The 24297-nt window shown below is 47.2% G+C and overlaps 1 protein-coding gene across 1 annotated transcript in view; it reads left to right on the plus strand.

The window, feature by feature from the left end:
- Nucleotides 1-24297, plus strand: part of CRACDL (CRACD like) — a 100368-nt gene that overhangs the window by 60679 nt on the left and 15392 nt on the right. Inside the window, exons 3-8 of the mRNA XM_069494709.1 lie at nt 1240-1408; nt 6209-6344; nt 6687-6857; nt 11739-11927; nt 15619-16287; nt 16540-17473. Of these exons, the coding sequence (XP_069350810.1) occupies nt 1240-1408; nt 6209-6344; nt 6687-6857; nt 11739-11927; nt 15619-16287; nt 16540-17473 (2268 nt within the window). The remainder of the gene's footprint in view (nt 1-1239; nt 1409-6208; nt 6345-6686; nt 6858-11738; nt 11928-15618; nt 16288-16539; nt 17474-24297) is intronic.

The following is a 24297-nucleotide window of genomic DNA, read 5'->3' on the forward strand; positions in this document are numbered from 1 at the left end:
GGTCATGGTCATGCAGACTTTCCAAGAGGGCATTAATATAAACATAATAGAAAGATCCTGGTTTTTTCTAAAGAAAATCAGGTTTTGGCCTGGCGCGGTGGCTCACGCCTGTAATCCTAGCACTCTGGGAGGCCGAGGCGGGTGGATCGCTCAAGGTCAGGAGTTTGAGACCAGCCTGAGCAAGAGCGAGACCCCGTCTCTACTAAAAATAGAAAGAAATTATCTGGCCAACTAAAAATATATGCAGAAAAAAATGAGCCGGGCATGGTGGCACATGCCTGTAGTCCCAGCCACTCGGGAGGCTGAGGCAGTAGGATCGCTTAAGCCCAGGAGTTTGAGGTTGCTGTGAGCTAGGCTGACGCCACGGCACTCACTCTAGCCCGGGCAACAGAGCGACACTCTGTCTCAAAAAAAAAAAAGAAAAAGAAAATCAGGTTTTTACATTATTTACTTATAAAACTAATAATTAAAAATTGCTTTAACAAGTTTTTAGGGTGTATTAGACAGCATCCTGAATTTAGGCTTCCTTCTCCTGTCAGTTCTCATGAATATTCTGAAGGAAAGGAATGAAGTTTGCTGAACTACTAATGTGAAGTCATGGGGTCCTGGATATGGTAGAATTTGTGGGTGAAGGTGACATCTGAAAAGCAATCACAAACTGTTACAAAGTCTTATAAATCCTAACAGTCTAGGAAGCATGGCAGAGTCAGGCTCAGCTACACCCTCCCACCCGGGCGATGATCACTGTTGGGTATTTTTTCTCACCAAGAGTTGTTAGCCCGTCATGCGTTAGTGCCCCAGTGAACCACCTCTTGTCCACAAATGTCCTTGGTGCGATATCCACACTAGGTGAAGCATTTGAGAATTGTGTTTTAAAATAATTTGGGTAGTCACACAGCCTTTACCTCATCAGGACTTTTATCATTCATTATGTATGTTTTAGACATTAAAACTTGGTTTCACATGAGAGGAAAAAGTTGCTTGTTTTGATTCTGTGATCATGCTCCAAAGTATTCATGGCTCATATATTTAAATATCCTAAATAAACAGAAAACAAGGTTTGTTTTCAAGTGTGCAAAACTGGTATGCCGTGTACTTCTGTATGGAAGAAGTTTTCAGAAGCAAATGACTGATGCATGGATAGAAATCTTGCATTCTTCCCTTTATGTGCACATTTCACACATGCACATAAACATGTGATCATGCTTATTTATTTGGTGTTTTTAAAAATCTGTACAGGAAAGAAAAAATCGAAATTCAAAACCTTTAAGAAGTTCTTTGGGAAGAAGAAGAGAAAGGAATCTCCTTCGTCCACAGGAAGTAGCACCTGGAAACAAAGTCAGGCGAGGACTGAGGTCATTGCCGTCGAGTCAGGGCCGGTGGGCTATGACTCCGAGGATGAGCTGGAGTAAGTTGCCTTTTACGTCCCTCGGGCTTGTGTGCTCCAACAGGAAGGGGGTGGTGTCTGGGCGCAGGAGAACCCGGATACTCCACGTCATTATCATGGTCCCTTGCTGGGTTCTGAGCCTCCTGTCCTCCTGGGCAATTCCGTTAGAGGTCCTTGCATACAAGTTGTGTTTTCTGTCTTTTCAAACATAGGGATGTAGAAAGTTGGGGGGAAACATGAGTAGGTACTTGCTGTGTGCCCAGTGCTGTATATATTTAAAGTCCATAATAATCGTGGGAGAGGAAGTACTTTGTGCCATTTTATAAATGAACAAAATAAGCTTTAGAGAAAATCTGGAACTTGCCCAACTTCCTACAGCTGAAAGTGACAGGCAGGATTAGGATGTAGGCCCTGGTTTAATTTGACTTAAAACTCTTTTGAGGACCTGGATACTATATTAGAAAAATATATTTCTCTAAACTTGAACATTGAGCAATCTAATAAGATGTTCACTAGACAGAGAAAGAGGAGGAAGAAAAGGGTTCTTGCTCTTCAGTCTTAGAAAAATCATCCAAAAATATCATTAGGAAGAACAGACCCGATAGGTATGAAAATTTGGGGAGATCTAATGAAGAAATCCTTATTCTTGTAACTTGCATGTCATCAAAATATAGTTACAATACATATGCTCCAGTTATTCCAGCAGTTATTTCTGTGCCTAAAAGGAAAAGAAACAGGTTTGTTGCTAGGCCAGCTTCTATGTTTTCTTTTAAACAACAGTGGCCCTTTAATTTGAGGACAAAACTCTTCAGAAAAATAATATCCTTCTGGTTTGGGGAGCAGACCAGGCTGAGATGGGGTCCCAGGCCTTAGCACCCAATAATGATGTCCTGTCTCCTCCCCAGCCTCCTCACCAGTTTTTAAAGGAATAGCAATTATACCGGCCACTTGGTGGCACCAAATGACTGAAGAAGAGATTGGGTTTTTTTTTTTCTGTTTGGGTTTTTTTTTTTTTCCCCAGTTTTTTTGTTTTGTTTTGGGCTTGTGTGTGTGTGTGTGTGTGTGTGTGTGTGTGCATATGCATGTGCGTGCTAGCAGGGAGCCTGATAGACTCACGTTGTACCTTGTGAAACGTGGAAGAGATGTAGACCATGCATGCATGTTCTAGGCAGTGCGCTCTGAACCCTTGGGGAGTGAGACGTTCTTATAATAATATTACTAATTATTAAATGCCATCACTTAATAATTGGCAAGCCCCAGGGAAGCTATAGCACCCACCCCACCCACCCCTGTCTCTTGACTACACAGTTCTGGTGTTGGGGAGACAGGCCTGGGAGTGGCCCCTCCGACCACGGGCAGGAGCCCAGCTGGAGGGGCGAGCCAGAGTGAAGTGACCTGTTCACTTCTCCATGTCTTCCCTTCATAGGAGCCCACAGAAACAGGCGGATAGTTTCCTGTTTCTCTTTGTATTCCCAGCACCTAGCAGGGAGCTGACCCTCAGTAACTAGTAGCAGTCTGCTGGGATTGATGCTAGGCAGGCAAGATTAGGGGTGGGGTATGATGAGGCCTGGGCAGTGCATGACATTTCTAGAGGGTGGTCCAGAGGCAGAGGTGAGATTGTAAAGGTACTCTTGGCCCCTGCATAAGTCTGTGGCACCTTCTCATCCATCAAAAACAGCTCTGGTCGCTAAAGCATGTTAGTGCTGCCAAACCACCTGTGGGTTGAAAAGGTGGTGCCCGTGTCTGTGTGATTGTGCTAATTAAGTCTCTTAAACTATAAGCTTCCCTCCCCCCTCCCCCCTTTGTTTCATGTCATTAATCTGATGGAGGAGCAGGGCCATTTGCCATGCAGAATGTCCCACATTCTGAGTTTGCTTTGTCTTGGTTTGGTAACTCTTTCCTGTATTCCCTCGAGTCCTTGTAAACCATTAGATGGATCCTAGAGGTCTGATTAGATTTAGGTTCAAGATGGTGCTGGTGTTGTCACATCGCGTCAGGCTTTCCAGCAGTGGGTTCAGGGTGTCATTGTTATCCCTGCACCAACCTCCATCAACTGCTTGGTTACTCTGAGATGCAATGTGTGCAGGAAGGTCAGGATAATGCTTGGTTCTCCTTTTATTGATCCACCCTCAGAGTAATGACCTGGTACCCTAGCTACAATGAGTTTTGTTTTTTCTTGTCTTCCCCCCCCCTCAAATATCATTGTGAATACGTTGATTTGATTTGCTTTAATCCATGACAGTCTATATTCACTTTAATGTTCAAATTTCACTTGACCAGCCTTTAAAAAAAAAAAGTTCAAATTGTTCCATTTTAGGCTAGTGAGAGTCATTTCAGATTAGCTCCTGGGTTCTTTTGATGTTACCCCATTCATCTTTGAAAGCTTCTTTGCTTTCTTGCACAATGGGAAATCTCAGGTTATTTTGCACATTTCCTGCCCCAGACCTGGAATCAGCACTTTCTTCACAGGGCCCTGGCTCCTTCCTTGTAGTGTGAAATGGTGTTTAGAGACCACAATCTGGCTGCCAGGTGATGATTGCTAGTTGGCTGTCATTGGTCTATATCCTAGACCTTTCTAGGATATAGCTAGGAAATATGTTTTATTTCCCAAGAGAAAAATAAATCATTAATTCCCTGATATTTCAATTCAAGTTTAATAAGGCAACATTTTTACTTCTTTGATTCTTTGTATTCTCTTCTCTCTTACATGGAAACCTTGGCTCCTTATGATGATAACAAAATTACTTATTTATCCTATCATATATTTATAATAATTTCACTATCCCCTTTCCTACACAGAAGTTATATACTATAAACAATGTTTTGTACTCTGTCTTTTAATCAGTGTTACTACTAAGAAGACTACAGAGTATAATTTGATATCTTTGCTATTTTTATCACTGTTACTACTAATGTTACAACTGGTACTACTGAGTGCAATTTGATATCTTTGGAGTTTTTGTTGTTGTTAGTAGGATTTATCCTATTCTGGATGTAGAGTCAAAGTCACTTGAAATCATTCTTTCCTCTGTGTGATCATGCCTACAATCTCATATAGAATTAGGTTTGTTTGTTTCTGTTTGTTTTCTAGTTTTAGAGATTGTTTCATTTCCCGTTTTGTTTGATTTTATCTTTTAATTATGTAAAACATTCACATAGTTTCAAAGACAAAATTGTAAATGTAGGTACCTTTGCACCCTGTGTCCATATCTAGTCTTTTCTGTCCCCCAAAGGAAACTAATTTTATTCATTTGTTGTTTATCCTTCTATTTTTACTTTTAGAAATATAAGCAAACACACGTGTATATTCATATATCTATTCATACTCCTTTTTCCCACACAGAGCAAACACGCCATGAACGTTGTTCTGCACCGTTTGTTATTTTTTTCCGTAGTGCAATTTTGCAATGCCTGTGTACAGAGTATCGAGATCTTCCTCACCCATTTGGTCAGCTGCAGAGCCCTGTATTATATGACATTCCATATACTATTCAGTTAGACACCAACTGTGGGACATTTGGGTTGGTTTCCATCTTTTGCTTTTATAAATATTGCTGCATTGAATGGCCTTGTGCCTGTGGCATTTTGTGTTCTTGCCAGTGTATTTTTGTGGAGGCCTCTTCGTGCTCTGCTCCTAGCTACACCCAGAATGAGGTGTTCAGGCAGTGGTTGTGGTTTCCAGAGGGTGTGGCCAAGAGTGTCTACTGTAGGAGGGGACTCCAGGTGCATGTGTGACCTTTGGATTAAGAGCTGCCCTCCGCAGGGAGGGCCTGGTTCCTTCACTTGGCTTGATTCCCACCCAGAAATGTGAGGACACACCCTTCTGGGAGCCATGCCTCACTGTTGCAGGCTTGGAAGGAGTTTAATGGCAAGGAAGCATTAGTAACCAACACAGTTTGATCTGCAGTGGGGCAGGGCCACACCTCAGAAACCCTAATGCCCCGCAGTGGACAGGATGCCTGGGGAAGGGGGGTGGGGGGGGAAGGCCGGAGGATGGGGGTGGGGTTGGTGCGCACAAGATGCCGTCTGCGCAGAGGCAGGCTTTCCTTCCCTCATCATCCAAGCCTCAATCATCTCCTTCCACCTATTGTTCAGGCAGCCACTGCTGCTAGGAAAATCTGATGGCTCATTCCCACATCCTCTCAGGACTTTTTGTGAATGTCCTGTGGGTTCAGTTCCAAATCAGATCCTTGAGCTCAGAGCTGGGATAGGGGCTGGAGTGGTGATGACAGCTATGCTCCAGGACCTAGGCACAGAGGTAGGCTTGCACGGAGGGTGCCAGGTAATAAAAAGAGGCCATGGCTTTGCAGATCTGTAGCTCTCATTTCAACCCAGCCATGGATGTGTGTTTTGGACCATCTTGTGCGGCAGGCAGGCCCTCAGCCTGCTGTGCAAACACAGCCTCCCGCCCACCGAGGGGCCGCGTGTTTGCCCACAAGGCATGGTCTCCCCCTCCCCGGGCATCCACGACAGGCTTCCTCAGATCCCGGCCCTGCCAGCCCTGCCTTTCTGCAGGCCTGCTGTCTCGGACCTCACACCTCGCCAGACCTTGGTTTTTCCATCAATGAAAAGAATTAAAGAATTCACACAACGTTTAGATCTCTTAGGAAAATTCCTAGCTCTACAATGCTCCTAATATTTGACTGTGGCATTGGACAGTGTGGGGCTAAACTGAAGTCAGGGACAACCAACAAGCAAACGCAGCAGAGGGTGTGTTGTATGATGTGCTATTAACCCACCTCTCCCTTTCTCATTCCGAGTCCCCCGGGGCCGGGAAGAGGTGCAGGTGGGCAGAATCTCACAGCAGCTCTTTTATCCTAGGGAGTCGAGGGGCACGCTGGGCAGCCGGGCCCTCTCACATGACAGTATTTTCATTCCTGAGTCCGGACAGGACCCTGCTCGGCCCGTGCGAGTGTTTTCCCAAGAAAATGTGTCTGATCGGATTAAAGCTCTGCAGGTAAACCTCTCCTCAGCTGTGTCACTTGGTATGTCTGTCGAGTATCAATTGAGAAGTGTTTGAATGATTCCTGCTCGGTTTATTTTATACACTGTAAAGTAGAATCGCACACACATCTTAACTCTCCCAAGACACGCCGAATGCGTTACAACAGGATCTCGACTCATTCCTCCATGAATGAGCGAGAGATGGCAGCCAGGGAGCTGGTGCACATTCAGGTCAGTTCTCTGTGCCACGCAAGGGCGTCGGAGACATTTCCTGAATGAATGAATTGGATCAAGGGGATTTGTTGATAAATGTCGTTGATGAAAATAAGAGCAAATGTTCTTTATTCCAATCTAGTTAAAAATACAGTGTAATGTGAAAATGGGGCCGCCGCCTCCCCCAGGGGTGCTTCCCGCCAAGCGGGGAGAAGATGCTGGCATGAGCTCTGAGGACGACGGGCTGCCCAGGAGCCCCCCAGAGATGTCCCTGCTGCACGACGTGGGTCCTGGCCCGACCATAAAGGCAAGTGCAGCCTGTCCCACTGCGCGTCACATCCGCCTCTGCCGTGGATGGCACCAGAGCTCGGGGGACCCTTGTATGTCCCCCTAAGATCTCCATGGGTGGGTGGGGCTGTGCACCCTGTGGCAGGCCAGGTCACTGGCACCTACAGTCAGCCCTTGCGCTGTATTTATTTTTCATTCTTCGGGCAGAAATTCAGGTCTGGTTAGGAGATGTGGTTTTGGTAACATATTTTGTGATGGTGACAGGTCTGATACAATCAACCCCATACCTAGTCTTTCCTGTCTGAGCAGATGGCCAGACCCACAGCCCATTTTAGAGAAAGGAGAAGGGAAACACCTTTGTGTCTGTCTTCTGTTGTCATGACGATTGGCCGGAGGGAGAGAGGAGTAGCAAACATATAACACTTAATCTAGGCCCTCAAGTCTGAGTCTTATGACCACGAGAACGAGGTGGTTTAGGGGTAGCAATGTGAGGTATGTTGCTGGGGAACAGGACAGCAGGGATGGGTTGACAAACAGGAGAGGAGTTCATGACCTCAGCAGGGTGGAGGAACATACCACCTTCGTTAGAATCCAGAGGAGGAGGCTGAGGAATTGAGCTCTGTCTCACACATTTACAACATAGCTCGTGGTGCTGCCAACTTTTAAAAGTTTTATTTTATTGTGGTAAGAATACTTAACACCCATACAAGGTAATTGTACATAAATGATAAAAATAGATTATTATGTTTCCCATGTAGAAAAGTCTTGCCGTGGGGGTGGATAGAGTTGGAGTTATCTGAGTTATGCTGACACTTGAAAAACAAATAAAAGCTAGAGTTTATTTTTTATAGCCACATACCTGCCCCATGCATCTTTGGAACGCTGTCACCGCTGGCCTGGGCGAGGGGCTGTTCACAGTGAAGTGGGGGGTTCTCTGTGAACCACTGCCTTGCAGATCCTGGGCTGCTCTGAATGATATTCAACAGCCACTTCAACTGGGACACCCAGAAGCCTTGCCAGATCTGATGTTTGTGCGTAGGTGTGAGTTCCAGAGCATCACTGATGAAAAGGCAGAAGGAGGACTGGGGTCTGGCTGACTTTAAGTAAGCCCCAGGCTTGGGGGGCCCACACAAAGCTGGCTAGAGGATTATTCCCTCTAAAATTCTGCTGCAGGTCGAACCTGTCCTTCCTCACTCCAGGAGTGGGGTCTGAAGATGGTGGGCTACCCATGCCTGCTCTCCAGCCTCGAGGAGAAGGGAGGGAGGAGGGGAAGGAGGGTATAGCCTATTTCCTGAACTCCACCGAGCTGACCTCGCACCCCTTAACACCTTGAAATACTCAGGTGTGCCGTTTCTGCATCCCCTTCTTGGGAGCAGATGTGACTTGTGTATTTCTGGGCCACGTGGTAAGGAGATGTCTGTTGGGAGCTGCCTTGTTACTCAGTGTTTACTGACTGTGCCTCCTCCCATCCCACAGATCCCTCCTCTCACAGCATCCTGTTCTCTGCCTTTAGCCAGAACAGGCAGGAAGAACAGATAGTTTCTAACCCTGCTCATCATTAAAAAGTGAGCCCAGCTCCCAACCGCACGGCACCAGGATGCACAAATTCCACTCACATTGGGGCCAGGGCTGACCTTGTCTTCCGTGGTATCTCTCCTGTGGTTACTTTATTTTTTAAAAAATGTTCTGAGATTTTTATCAATTGTTGGATAGTATGAACAAGCCACTAGCTTCATAGGAAACCAAACTGTGGGTCTTTGAAACTTAAAAAAAAAAAAGGTAATCTTTATCATTGTGGTTTTGAAGAAACAGTGATCACATTTTGAGGCCTCAAAGTTTTTTGTGCACAGTTGGCTGATTGAGAGGGAAAAACAATACACCCTTTAAGGTGTGCTTATATAACACATGGCATTTGATACAAGGGTGCCTTAAATCCCAAAAGGATGGGATTATGGGCTGTTTGAATTTTTTTCTATGTGACACCTTACACAGGATTACATACTTGACAGAGAAACTTCAGATTATTGTGAAAAAAAAGTCTTTAGTAGCAAGTATTTGATGATACAACCAAGGTGACATTTCCTGGCAAAATAAGGTTTTCAGAAAATATGTGGAATTTTTTTCAAACTTCATTACCACATGAGATAACAACTGATGAGACTTTACCTGGTTATTTTCAAGGTAAAATGACATCTATCCGGTCATAGTCTAGGTTTCCTGCTTAATAGGAAATACTGGGTAGAAGGTGATAAACAAGTCTGTCTTGCTCCTGGGGATGAGGGAAGGGAAGGTGGTGGAGAGACACAGCTCTGGTCACTATGGAGCGAGGCCCTGGGCAGTTTCATCACCTCTTGGAATCTGTGTCCTCAGAGGGTTTGGGGAGGATAAATGAGATCGGGTAGATCAGTCCCTGCCCTTCCCAGCAGGGCCAGTGGGCTTCTCATCACCACCCACAACAGCCGCCCCTGCTTCCTGTCTGCCCGCCCTGCCTGCAGGTGCCTCCCTCGGCTCCTCCTCGGTGGCTGAGCCCCTCTTTTTGAGGACAAACACTGTAAAGCAGCTGTCACCCAGGATCACCCCAGAAACAGCTTCTGAACCCCAGGCCGTTTCCTCAGGTCCATTGAGCCATTTTCCCCCAACAAAAGCCCACACGTTAGACTTAAAGCCTCTGCTTCTAGAATCATCCAGAAACGCAGATTTCAGGAAAAATTGGGTGACTAGGAGCAAGTGATACAGCTGTGAATGCTCTCTGAATGCCGCCAGCCCACTCATGAAGATGCAAGCCAGCTTCCCGGCCCCGTCCTCCTCCCCAAGACCCCCAGCCCCACCCCACCCCACGTAGTCACATCACTGAGCAAAGACAGAACTGGTGATTCTCCTTGGTCGTGAAGGCATGTGTCTCTCCAGGCCCCACAGCTCTCAGAGGAACAGTGGAGACCGAGGTGAGGGTTCTGAGGACAGAGGAACTGAGTTCCCTTGGGGCAGGGGTTGGGAGGTGATCAGCCGCCACAGCCAGCGCAGGGTTTGCACATGGGATGGAGGTCACAGAAGTTAAGCTCCATGCCAAGGGCCCCCAGCCTGGGAGCCAGAGTGGGCCTGAGCCCGAGACCCTATACCCAGGCAGTCCAAACGCGGGTGACCCACACAGAGGAGGAGCAGGGGCTGTTTGCCCTTTGTTGCCTTCAGGTACTGGGTTTATGAAGGGGGACCTAGGGCCCATGTTGTCACAAATGACATAATTATTCTCATTTGTAGAGTCATTGCATTTGCGAAGTGCCTCATCTTGTCTGTTCTCATGGCTCCTAGGCAGTGAGAAAAAAATTTTTCCAAATGTTTGGACATTGTTCCTCTAGACTAGGGCAACTGTATGATTTTTTTGAAATGTGCACATTCTGTTTGTGACCTTTAAGGAAGATATCTGGGAAAGGTATTGATCTCCCGATCTAAAGCGACTTCCTGAGTCATCAGCTGTAACAGTGGAAGTGAAAGCCACAGGCACAGACGTAGTTGCGGCCACGAGTCGTGTGGTTTATTTTTAACATAATTTTTCTTGCTTTATTCCTGTAAGTATCTGAGTAGCTAGAAGAGAGCCAAAATAGATTATGTCTACTTCTTACTCATTCTCCCTCTTTTGAGTAATTATATCCGACCAGTTTAGGGATAAACATACACTTTCGTTAGAAAATATGAGGGACCTTTATGTGAACAGGGAAAATAAGTTCCTCTCTGAGGTCATTCCTTTGCAGGCACAGTCCCTGTGTTTGAGGTCATCTCTCTACTAGTGTCATCCTTCTGGCTCTCATCCAGTTTAGCAAAGGCTACTGGGCACCTGTGTGTGAGGTTCCCAGTTTGTCGAAAAGAAACAGCTGTCAGGGACAGCACTTGTGAGGAGACTGTTTTCACGAGGGCTTACTGAACCGGCGGGTGATAAAATTATGTTCTCAAATTGAAGTGTAAACTTTTTGCTAATATTCAGCGCCATGCTCACATGGAAAGCTTTGTTGTTTGTTTGTGTGTTCAGAGATCGCAGAGTTGTACCAAAACCCTAGCACCTCCCAGGTTCTCCCTCTCATCTGGGCTGACTGTGCTCGTGGGTGCCGCAGGCTCTATCCTGATGTGTGTCTTTGTAGGAGAGCCCACTTAGACCTCACTCGCTGGAGATTGCCAGGTTCGGTGGGCAGGTATCTTAGGGTGTGGCCTTCATTCTTCCATGTGACTGCCAGCATCCCCTTTCTGCCTTTCCCCCTGGTGACATGATTGCTCTTTGCTGATGGTCACTTCTTCCCTGATGAGGTATAAACTAGTAAAATATCTATAACTTAACAGACAGTAACATAAAGCCAGAGTTCTCCAATAGGTCACATGAGGACACAGAGACCTTCAGCAAGGAGCCAGCGCAGCTCCAGAGATGGAATGTGGGGTGGTGGGCTTGGCACATGCTGGGCATCAGCCCCTAAAATGACACCTCTGGGCCTTCCTCTGTGCTTCCAGAGATAGGACCAGGTGACTCTGCCCTTGGACAGGTCGGACTGCTCTGTTTCGCTTTTGGCTGAAGCGCCTGTGCTGGCTGCTGCAGGAGGACGAAGGCAGAGCCATCCTGCCACGGGAGCCTGAGACGCAGGTTCTCCGCATGGCCTTGGAGGAGAGTGGCAGGCGTCCCGGGCTTGGCCCAGCACTTAAAACTCCCAGCCATTTACCCTCTGCAGGGAGTATCCTATGTGGACCCTGGTGAGAGGCAAATTAGAAGTATTTCCGCACGTGTAAAGCCCAGGGACAGCGAGGGAAGACCAAGCATGGTGAAAGGAGAGAGTGGTTATGTGGGCTGTACCTGTTTCCCATCATGAAGTTAATGCTTGGTGCGTTTGTTTCTTGTCCCATGAAGGTCTCTTTGGTGTCCTCATCCCAGCCACTGTCTCTAGACCACGCAAATGGCACCACTGCCTCCCCGCGGAACTCAGATGGCAGCCTGGCGCCTGTGGCTGACTTCAGTCATCCTGCAGAATCCTCCTCCTGCCTGGACAACTCCGCGGCAAAGCACAAGCTCCTGGTTAAGCCCCGCAACCAGCGGTCAAGTAAAATGAGGCGGCTGTCGTCGGTAATTGGGTTTTGTTTTCCATGCAGAGGAGTCAGCACCCCCTAACCCCTCTCCTCCTCTCTCCCCCCACAGGGTCTCATGACCCCTCTGAGCATCCCTCAGTTGAGGGGACCACGCTGCAGGAGCTGGAGTTGCTCATCTTTCTCAACATCAATCAGATGTATCTCTCCCTTGCAGAAACACTCCATTTATTCATTTATTCCTTCCTTCCTTCCTCATGTACTTTCTAAGAACCTACTATGCATTGTATGCTGGTGGCCTTCCCGTTGCCCTCAGTGTAGAGTCCGTACCCCAGGCCTGGCACAGTGAGGCCCTGCCTACCTCTCGAACTTATCTGACCCTCTTTCTTAATCAGCACTTTGGCCTCCTTTCTGCTTCTGGAGCTCCCCAGGCTGTCTCTGGCCCTGGGCCTTGGGCCCCGCTGTATCCCCTGCCCAGATGCTCTTCTCCTGGCTGGCTGCTTCTGCGCCTTGGGGTCTCAGCCCAGAGGTCCTCTCCCCAGAGGGGCTCAGCCTGACCATTCACTTCCTTCAGAGCACTTGCCACACTCTGACATGACTTTGTAAACGTATGTGCCCACTGGTTGTTGCCAGTCTCCTTTGAGACTGGCCCAGCTATACTTCCACCCCCTAGAACAATGCTAGTCACAGAGTTGTTGGATGGATGAATGAATGAATTAATGAATTAATGAATGAGTAAAAGAAGAAGAAGCTGAACCACTGGAGTGAGCACGTGCCTTGAGCAAGGACCTACTTAGTAGCATGGGGATCCTGCCTCTGTAAGGACAGACACCTCTTTGGGTATGCTCCCTGGGGACATCATTACCTCACAGTCCTAGAAGCTGAGGAACTGGCTCATGGAATACTTTGGTTTTGTGGTACCAGTGGTTTCAGGGTCCACAGAGGGTTGTTACCATCTCCCCTGCCTGACAGAGCCCATGACACCTCACCTCAGGAGACAGCGAGGACCAGGTTATGGGGCCAGCCAGGCCACAGAGAAAATGATGCTGACAGGCTAATGTCCTCTGTCCTTCCCTCATGACACAGTTGTGGGGTGTTGATGAAGTAGCCAGGACAAAATAGGTGCTTCGGCTGGAAGCAGTGGGCTGGTGCCCCTCAGCATTTCAGGGGCGCCCTGGAGAGAGCGTGTTCTCCTTTGGGCACATAGAAAGTGCTTTTTAGACTCGTGCCAGCAGGGTTGACTTTTGAGGGGACCAATGCTAGGGGAAGAGGAAAGGTGGGTCACCTTCAGGCTAATGTGTCAGCCAGGGACCAGGGTGCTTGTGTATATGCTTGTGCATCGAGCACATTTATGGTTAAAGGCTACACGCTGTGGGGACTTGAGGTCCAGTAACTCCAGACCTCCAGCACTCAGCTCACCTTCCTCGTGCTGAGTGAAACCACAGGGCCAGGGGCAGGGAAGCTCCCTTCTGGTCTCCAGGTCTGTGCTTTATTCCCACAAGGATGTCTTTTGCTCTGGCAGGGGCACGTGTAACCAGCCACAGCCTGGGCAGGACTTGGTGACAGAGGGAAGCCAGACTCACACTTAGATGGAAATGCAGCATCCCCTCCTGCTGCCCCCTGGGCAGAGCTGTAACCCTCTTTCTTTACTTTGAACTTGACTTAATTCTTGAATCCCACTTTTTAAGCCAAGTGTGGTGGTTCATGCCTATAATCCCAGCACTTTGAGAGGCCAAGGCGGGAGGATCGCCTGGACCCAGGAGTTTGAGGCTGCAGTGAGCTATGATAGCACCACTGCACTCCAGCCTGGGTGACAGAACAAGACTGTCTCTTAAAAAAAAAAAAAAAAGAATCCCATTTTGTAGAATAACAGAAAATTTGATGTAGTCAGTCTGGGTAAACATGTAAACATAGTCATTCCTTGATTTAAACTCTTGTTGTTCCCATATCTTTCCTCTCCCTTTTTCCGTTCCCTGCTTGGTAGGGGCAGGCATGGGTATCTTAAGTTCTCAGGGGCATCCGTACTTTCCTAACTGGGCACTGGTCACCAACGTCCCTCCATTCATCGTTGGGCCCTAACTTGGAGGCCTCTGTCCTTCAATGTCCACAGGCTCCTCTGCCCTTTGGTCATGAGGTCTCTCTTCCCAAACATGAGGACCTTCCTTGTGGCCTGGCCTCCTCTCAGGGATCGAGGTGCTTTCAGATGCTCCCTAACTGCCCCAAGAGTGGGAAAGATTGGCCATGCTGCACCCTCTGCTGCCTTTTGTGGGTTCTGTAACTGACAGTTTTAAGACATGACCCACATCCTAAAAATGTTTCCACATCAACAGTTTCCTGTAGCAGCAAACGAGCAGTGACATGCAATGTCAAGAACCTACAGCTTTTGAAAATTCTTCTGCTGTAGATTTCTTTGCACATCTTCCTCTTTTTCAATCCAAAAGAATAGGCTTGTGCATTTTGGGAAGAGTTAGCTTAGGTATTATCACAAACATCCCAGTCATCTTGTGCTCTCTTAGCAAGCAGATACCAGCTGAAAAATGTTAAAATAACAACAAACAACAACAAAAAACCCTATTGCAGATACACCTCTGAGTGTCACATTTTCTACTTTAGAAAAAGGGAAAGAGAGAGGAACAGCCTGAGTGACTCTTGGGGTGTAATGACGTGAAAAAAAGATCAACCCTCAACCTTCTGGTCATTTTCACATATTACTTTTGACTGATCCGTGACTACCTTGATCTCCTTCCCTTCCTGAGAGAGCAGGAACGGACTTTGTGACAAGAAGGAGGAAGCTGGACTAGAATCTGAATTCTAGAATCTTTCAGAAGAAAAATACCACAAGGTAGTGTATGGTTGTCAAGCCAGTAGGGCTTCAGGAGGCCAGACAGGGGAGATGGTGGCTGCAGGGGGCAGGCGAGACCTCCCATACAGCAGGCAGAGTTTGAAACAGGCCTTGGTGCTGGTGGAGCTTCCTGGAGGTGTTGGGAGAGCCCAACAGTCACTCAGACCAAGCGTCTGTGCAGCGTTGGGGTCTTGATTTGACCTGAGTAGATAGTGGAAAGAGCAACTTAAGACCAGAGAATATAGGACTTTAAATGTAGCTGAAAATTTGGGGTTTTATCCTGTAAGCTGTGGTTAGCTATTGACTGTATTTGACATGATCAGAATCGTCTTTTAGGAAAACCAGTCTGGCTTTGCTATGAGGACACATCCCTGAAGAGTGTTGCCCGGGGAGACTGGCTCGGAGGAACTCAGGATCATAGGGCAAGTGCCAGCTGTTTAGCTGAGCCACCTATTGGCTCAACCTTGACCAATGTATCAACCTCTCTGAGCTCCTGGTTCGCAAGTGCAAAAATGGAATGACGAACCCTTCCTCACTGGGATGAACCGAGGATTAAATGAAATAAGTGCAGAGCACAAAGTGTGGTAGACACCCAGCCGCCATCAGTCCCCTTCCCTTTGTTTCACTTTCTAGTCTGCTGGTTTTGAGGCTCCGCCAGATGGGCTATAGGCCACATTTATTTTGAGGGCATAGCTGCCACTGTTCTGCTGAACTTGGGAGCCAGGATTCCAAGTAGACCAGTAGGGCGGGATTGAGAAGAATTACCTGCGTGGGTATGTCTACGTAAGTGCAGCTCTCTAAACCATATTAAACCTTGAGGAAAACAGGGAGGTCATAGCTTCCTCATATTTGCTGTAGTGACAATTTCTTCTATCTTTATTGCTCTCAGCGTGCACAGTCTGAATGCCTGAGTGATCTGACCTGGACCCTAGAAGAGGAGGAATTTGAGGAGAAGCCATTACCCCAAGCCCTCAAGGAAGAGAGCCCCAGCTCTGTGCAGCAGGATGTGGTGCTGGGCAGAGGGCCTGGGCTTGGGCCACTTGCCACCTTGCTGCAGCCTGGAGGGGCCCGAGCCAGACGCGCCCGCCTGCAGCACTCCCCGGCAGTCAGTGCCAGCATGGAGGAGGGGAGCTCCCCTGGGCATGAGCCCTCCAGCAGCCTGGCCACCCCAGAGGTCACTGAGCCTGTGTCAGTCCCTGTCTCCAGTGTGGAGTCCCCTTCTCTGCCAGAAGGCTCACTGCACCCTAGTCCCGAAGGCGAAAACCAGGAGGAGGTGCTGTCCACCACAGGCCCAAGCCCCCAGGCCGCAGACGCAGCTAAGGACGGGGTTTGTGCTTCTGAAGATGCCTCAAGTCCATTATCTACTAACGTCCCTGAGGAGGACACAACACCTCCTGAGACTGTCACCGCAGTCACCTTGGAGACACCAGCTGGTCCAGACAGGCCCGACCAAGATGTCCCAGATCAAGATGTCTCAAACCAAGATGTCCCAGACCAAGATGTTCCAGACCAAGATGTCTCAAACCAAGCTGTCCCAGACCAAGATGTCTCAAACCAAGCTGTCCCAGACCAAGATGTCTCAAACCAAGATGTCCCAGACCAAGATGTCCCAGACCAAGAAGTCTCAAACCAAGATGTCCCAGACCAAGATTTTCCAGACCAAGATGTCCCAGACCAAGATGTGTCAAACCAAGATGTCCCAGACCAAGATTTTCCAGACCAAAATGTCCCAGACCAAGATGTCTCAAACCAAGATGTCCCAGACCAAGATGTCCCCAAAGAAGTGGAGCTGACGCTGGAGGTGCCGGAGCCCGAGGGAGCGAGGAAAGAGGCCCTCGCGGCCCCCAGCCCGAGCCCGCCACCGCCCAAGAGCTGCCTGAAGCGCAGGGCGTCGGCCGCCAGCACAGGCCTGGGTGGGTCCCCTGCGGGGTCGCCTCTGAGGGAGCCCGGACCCTGCGCCCTGGACAGAGAGGCCGCCCCGCCGGAGCGCCCCAAGGCTGAGCAGGTCGAGTCCCCACAGGGAGACAGGGCAGCGCCAGAGCGGAAAACCGAGAGAGGGGGCGGCGAGGCGCGGGGCGCGAAGAAGTTCTCGGTGTCCTCGTGCCGGGGGCGGCCGCGCCAGGGCAGCTCCCGCCTGCAGGAGCATCCCGGCGCGTCCAGCGGCCGCCTGCCCCTGGGGAGGAGCGGCCCGGCCTGGAGGAGCGAGGCGGCTCTCGATGACCTCCAGGGGCCTCCTGAGCCCCAGAGCGGGAAACCAGACCCTCAGAAGGCAGCAGAGGGTGACTCTCAGGACTCAGGGAACAGCGTGGCTGGCCCGACCACGCCAGGTGCGAGAGAGCCCTGCCCGGCTGCCAAGGAGCCGTCCCCGGGTGAGGACAGAAACCCCTTCCCCGTCAAGCTCCGGTCCACCTCCCTCTCTCTCAAATACCGAGACAGCTCCGCCCAGGAGGCAAGAGGGGTAAAGAGATACAGTGCGGAGGTCAGGTTAGAAAGAGGACTGACTTTGCTTCCGAAAGATGAGAAATCTCACGTCGGGACAGCCGCGGCCCTTCGAGGCGCCAGGTCCCCCAGCGACCAAGGAAAGGGGAAGGCCCGGTCACCTGAGCAGCTCAGCTCCAAACCACCCCTGCCCAGGAAGCCGCTCCTGCAGAGCCTCACCCTGCCGCACTCGCCTGCGCCCCCGGATGCCAGCCCCAGAGAGCCGGAGCCCAGGAAGGAGAAGAGGTCGCTGCGCAGGGGAGCTGGTAAGAGCCCGCTGAGGGTATCAGGGAAGGGCAGAGCAGTGGGGAAAGACACATTAGTTGACATATCTTGTTTGACATCCACTTCAGGTACAAACTTTGTTGCAAGAGGATTGGAAGGAGTCAAAATTCCTCTTAGTACCACTGACATCATGTTTGATTAAGAGTAGGGAATAGAGAAGGGGAAACGATATCAGGATTTTGTGTAAGTACAGAGAAATCAGGCGTGCAGACATAAGGTAACAAGGGAAATACAAACGCTGATGTTGCAGCATATTCCCTGGGAGAAGATGGGACCCTCATTGAATCACTCAAATTCTTCTCCTGCTTTTCTTCTGAGAAACTCAGCAAAGTCCCAAATCCCAAGACACGTGTACTCATTTTGATGCAAGTTCTTCCAGGGCCTAAGCTATTATACTTCTTGGCTGTAAATGAAGCATCTCTCCCTGCTATCCCTTATCGTCCTTGTGACCTTTTTCACCCAAGGAAGAGAAATTCTTCCCATTTCATAATCAGTTCACGTGGCCCAGCCTCACGTGGAAAGCATCTCATATGTTGGAGTCACAAGTCTTGGTAAAAGGAAAGCCCCCCAGTAGGATGGGCATTTACTTCCTGTCCCAAAAGGGAACTGGTGTTAAGACTGGTGCAGGATGTAAGAATCTTTGAAAGCAACTGTCTTTTAACACGCACAGAGAGAAAAATGACCTTTCTCTGGTTTTGACATTTGTCACTTCTTATTTATAGTGTTTCAGATGAAATGAGAGATCTGTTGGAAATGGGTATTTGCAGAAGAGCTGAAGAATCTTTCATTGCTGATTTCTTTTATTAATGGAAATCTGTGTGCCAGAAAATGAAACTGCGCAAATGAGGTGTGTGTGTGTGTGTGATGAGGGCCCTCAGGAGAAGTTTTTTTGTGGCAAATTTTATTTAAAAAAAAAATGTTTCAGGCTATTTTAAGTGGCTACTAGAAATCCAGGACTCTGCTTAAGCACTGCATTGTGGACCCAAGAGGAAATAGAACCTGGTGGCTCTCAGGGAATCCTGTACCCTAAAAAGAGGATGCACACACAGGAGGAAAAATTAGCTCATACAAAACAACATAAAAACAGATCCAAGGATCTTCTAATCATTTCTGACTTCCTCCTAGAAAGTTAGTAAAAGTACAGTATATAAAGTGCTTTAAATTCCTATGGTGACATCCAAGGATTCAGGTAGTTCCTAAGGGCCTGCAAGTGTGGCCTTCCTGACCTGGGAACCCCGTGGCTCAGCCATGATTTTTGTTGCTGCCACTGTACTAGGATAAGCAGTCAGGGAGTTCTGGAGGAGGTTCAAGTTGTAGCTGATGATCCACTCTGCAAATTTCCCACAAGGTTATCGAAGCTCCTGTAGAATGATTCAAAAGTCTGTTGAAAAAGCAAGGGAGGAGGGAGTTGCTCTGTACACATGAAACCCTGGCATCAGCGCCGTCCACCTTCATGGCCTGGAATTGCGAATGTCTCTCCAGGACTTGCTGAATGGATGGAACTTAAGAACAGGATACTCAGGTTCATAGATCTGGAAAAGAAGCCTCAGAGGGCGATGCTTGGCCTCTTAATTATGTATAACTTCTGTCTAAGTGAGGCTTTCTTCACTATCAAACACCTGGGATGGTCTGTAAAGACCTTGTGCATTTTTCTTTGGTTTATAAAATGTAATATAGTTTTTATTTAATAGCTTTGCTTAAACAGTAGAAGAGAATTGTCTTGTCCATCTATGTTTAATAACATTCTTTAAGCCACAGAAATAATAGAATTAGATGAATCCCCAAGTGACAGAAGAACTAGGTTACTTTACCGGCATGGATAATGATTTTCATTTGAATGCAAAGAGAGGAGGGGAGGAATTACCCACATTCGACAGGGAACCAACCCTCCCAGGGGTGGTACTAGAGGGACAGGGCAGGGTGAGTGCCTGGTCCCAATTGGACCTTGAGGAGCCACCTCAGGCACAGTGGAGCAGACTCTTGGGGTCTGTGCTGCCAGGCCCCAACAGTGCCTCTGCCCCCAGACCTTCCCTAGACACTGGATCTGTTTACAGTGTAATTCATTATTATTACTTCTACTGTCATCCTTATTGCTCCCAAATTATATTAGCTGGAGGCAATTCAATTCATATAAAACATACAGATAATAAAAGTTTTAATAATATTATTACTGTATTTTCCAGAAAGACCTAATTATTGCTGTTTATTATCTTATGGGTGGCAAGTACCTTGCCTGGAGCTCCCAGGGGGTCTGCTGTCTCCCCAGTTCCCACTCCAGGGCACACACCATAAAGCCAGATTGTTGAAGCTCTCAGATGGGTGCATGGTGGTTCTGCCTCAGGGACCCAGGCTGCTTTGTCCCCAGCACTCTTGCCTATTTCTCCTTCCCTCTTCTACACCCTGTGTCCCCTTCTTTGAAGGAATGGAGAAACCCCTCAGCAGAGGGAAATGCAATGGTGGTTGTAATAAACAGCAGAGCCCAGCTTGCTTCATGGGCTGAGCCTCGCAGGGACCATTTTGGAGTGGTCACTGCAAAGCCCAGTACCGTATCTGTGCTCCTCCACACAGAGGAGACCTGTGTGTAGACCTGGTCCACAATTTGCCGATCTGTCCTAGGTCCTAGGAGGTAAGTGGCCCAGAGTTATCGGCCTTGTCCATCTGTACAGGACACTGTGCATCCTCCTGCTGGGCCAGTCCCTCCCAGAGTCTAAATTCCAAGTCAGAAAGCAGCTTTCTGCACACAGGGTTAGATTGAGGACAAAGGAGTTAGAGAGTCTTGTGGAAAAATTGTACAATACATGAAGTATATAGAAAAAATAATCACTCCTAAGACCATTCTCTAGATGTTACCCTGTTGGCCTTTCCCTCTAGTCTGTCTTGTTTCTGGGTGCACGGGTGTGAGATTTCTTCTTTACAAAGTTGTGGTCACGCTGGTATTGTGGAGGGTAGATCAACAAATTGCCATTCTCCCCTGGGGACCTCATTTGATAACCAGCATTGGCCTACAATCCAAGCTCGGTTCCTCCAGACAGGGCTGGTGACAAAGTGACACACCCCAGTCTTTGACCCTCTTTTTCTAGACCCTGGTACTCATTCATGCATTTATTATTTCAACAAATATTTAATGTACTCCTGCTGTATGCAAACACTGTGCTGGCCCCAAAAGATAGGAAAGGCATGAAGGCCTCACCCCCAGGAGCTTAGTAGACTGAGGAAGCAGTAGCTGGATGCCACGGGGGAGTGTAGGTAGATGCCCACTTTGTATTTGGATTTCAGAGGCATTTTTCTGGAGGAAAGGAGCTGAAAGAGACTGTCACCCTTCTCTAATGACACGGTTAGTTCAGACACAGTCACGTTCATTTGGGTAGAATACAAGTTGTGGGGGGTTTTTTGTTTTGGTTTTTTTAGGTTTTTTTGGTATCATGCTAAAAATACATTAATATCTCTTGAATTTTTTTAAATTTTATTTTATTGTGGTAAGAACCCATAACATGAGATCTACCCTCTTAACAAATTTTTAAATGTACAATCCAGTATTGTTGTCTGTAAGTACAGTGTTGTAGAGATCTCTAAAACTTAGGTATCTTATGTAACTGATTAGTGAACTCCCTATTTCACCAATTCCCCCCGGCTCCTAGCAACCGCCAATCCACACTTTGATTCTATGAATTCGACTGTTTTAGGTTCCACATATAAGTGTAATCACATAGTATTTGTCCTTCTGTGACTGGGTTATTTCAATTAGCACAATGTCCTTGAGGTTCATCCATGTTGCCACATAGTGCAGAATTACCTTCCTTTCTAAGGCTGAGTAATATTTTATTTTATGTATATACCACATTTTCCTCATCCATTCATCCATCTAAGGCCATTTAGGTTGTTTCCACGTCTTGGCTATTGTTGAATATGCCACAGTGAATATGGAGTGCTAATATTTCTTAGACCCTGATTTCAATTCTTTTGGGTATATCTTGAATTTTTAAAGAAAACCAACTTTGTTCACATCTGCGTTTCTTTTTAGCCTTATCCTTCCTTTCACAGTCCCTTCCTGAGTGTCATCAACCATGTGGCCTCTGTTTCCCTGCCTTTCCTGTGCTCTTCAACTGCGTGTGCCGTCTTATCCCTGTGAGCCTCCAGTGCAGTGACCTCTCCTCAGCTCCCCTCACACAAGGTGTGTCACAGATTCCACCTGTGTCCTCAGGTTCTCGCTTCCCTGACTCCCTCGGCCGCAGCACCAGCCACCTGACCATCTGTGAGCAGCCCTGACTTGACACCTCAACATTCATACGTAATTCCATTCACCAATGCCTCCCCCACCCCATTCTCTTTCCTTCTCAGTACCCTGCCTATCCAGCTACTCAAGCCAGAAACTTCATAATCATTAAAAATATTTTATGTGAACAATTCTGAAAGGCCTAAAAATGATAGGAAAATCACCTTATAATCACACTGCTTAAAAATTGCATAAACAGGGACTTGCAGTTCTGACCAAGCTGGAGTAAACACACACCACCCTGTCTCTTCCACTGATATTAATACAACTTAAGACCCTGTGCAGCATGCGTCAAGTAAACATCAGAGGACTCTGAAAGGTGGATAAGAGCTGGTGCACTGGGCAGGTAGAGCGGGACCCTAGCGATGACTGGGCAGCACGTGTGAGCAGTGAAGTAGCACCTCCTTACCCTGCTTTTGGTGGTACCAACAATCCCTGCAGGCCAGAGCTCCTGTGACTCTCCCAGCCCTGCTCCGACTGCCCCGCCCCCCACCACCAGCCCCTGTAGGACCGGGCCTGTTTGACAGTCCTGGTCCTACTCCAGGTGAATTCCAGCAACAAAGCAGCAAACCCCTCTTGGTGGCAGCATCCCTGCAGGACAGAGTTCTTTTGATTCTTTCATTCCTATGCCAGGCAAATGCCAGCAACAAGCTGGAATTGCTTGCCCTGATGGCACTGACAATAATGTCCCTTGTGGGACAGAACTCTTGACTCTCAGCCCTACTCAAGATTAGGGCCAATAATGAAGTGGCCCACCCCTCACCCTACTGAAGGTGGTAGCAGTCCCCTCTGCAGGGCAGAGCTCCTTTAACCCTTTCAGCCCCACTCCAAGTGAGCGCCAGCAAACAGGCACCTGCCTCCCCCAACAGCGGCACCTATGGGTCAGAGCCCTTTTGACTCTCCAGGTACTATCCCTGGAGAAACCCAATGATAAAGCTGTACTCCCTCATCAGCCCAGACAGCAGTGACAGATGTGGTGGTTGGTGGCCCTGGGGGCTCCTTTCTCTTGCCACTCTGCCCCACTGTGGTCCCAGTCACAAGAGTGTGCCACAGTACAGAGAGGCTAAATGCTGGCTTCCTAGCCGGGGAACCTTGGTGGTGGGAACTACAGAAAGGAGAAACCTGAATCAGGGATCCTTTAAATCTGTGTATGAAGTCCTGGGCTCATCCCTGAGCTGCTCGTGCATGAAATTGACTAGAATCAGCACAGCGAAACCTTTGAGAATTTTAATAGGTCTCAGCATAATATTCAAAACTTCTAGGATATGAACCAAAATTATCCTATATACAAAGAACCAGGGAAACCTAAAAATTTCTCAAGGAAAAAGGCAATCAATGAACACCAACCCTGAGAGGATCCAAATGTTAAAATTGTTTTAGAAAAAGATTTTAAAGCTGCTATTATACCACGTTCCAAAAAGTAAGAGTGAGCACTCTTGAAATGAATGGGAAGATAGGAATTCTCTGTTAAAAAAAAATAGAATTTTAGAACTAGAAAAGCTGGATTGCCTATATTAATACCACACAAAGAAGACTTCAAGAAAGGGACCATTATAAGGAAAAAATGGAAAATTATGTGATGATAATTTTAGTAATATTGGTTTACTAATTATGGTCAATTTGCCAAGAATGCATAACAATCCTAAATGTGCATGCTCCTAACAACAGAGCTTCAAAATACATGAAGCAAAAACTGATAGAACTGAAAGGGAAAATAGGCGAATCCATAGTAACACATAGAAACTTTGATACTCCTCCCTTAGTAGTCAAGAAAAGTAGCAGACAGAAAATCAAGAAGGATATAGATGTCTTGAACAGCATCATCCACCAGCTTGACCCAATTGATATTTATAGAACACTCCACCAACCACAGCAAAATACATGTTCTTTTCAAGTGCACACAGAACATTCATGAAGATAGACCATATTCTAAGTCACTAAACGGCCCTTATTAAATTTAAAAGAATTGAAATTATCCAAAGCTTGTTCTCTACCCTTAACGAATTAAACAATAATTCGATAACATATCTGAAAGATATCTGGAAAGATAATTGAAAAATCATCAAATACTTGAAATTAAACACTACACCACTAAATAATACATGGGTCAAAGAGGAAGTCTCAAGGGAAATTAGAACACTGAATTAAAATGAAAATACAACATATTAAAATTTCAGGAATGCAAATGAAGTGGTACTTAGGGAAATTTATAGAATCTAATCATATTAGAAAGAAAAAAGGCCTCAAAGCAACAATTCAAGATTCCACTTTAAGAAACCAGAAAAAGAAGAGCAAACTAAACAAAGCAAGAAGGAATGAAATAATAAAGTTAAAAGTAAACATAAATGAAAATGAAAATATAAAAATAATAGAAAAAAATAATGAAACCAAAAGATAGTTTTTTAAAACACCCAATAAAATGGTAAATCTCTAGCCAGACTGACCAAAAAACACAAATTACCAACATTGGGGAGTACCACTACTGACCCCACAGACATTAAAATGATAAGGGAACACTATGAACAATTCTAT

Source organism: Eulemur rufifrons, chromosome 19 (assembly GCF_041146395.1).
Source record: "Eulemur rufifrons isolate Redbay chromosome 19, OSU_ERuf_1, whole genome shotgun sequence".
Classification (NCBI taxonomy): Eukaryota; Metazoa; Chordata; class Mammalia; order Primates; family Lemuridae; genus Eulemur; species Eulemur rufifrons.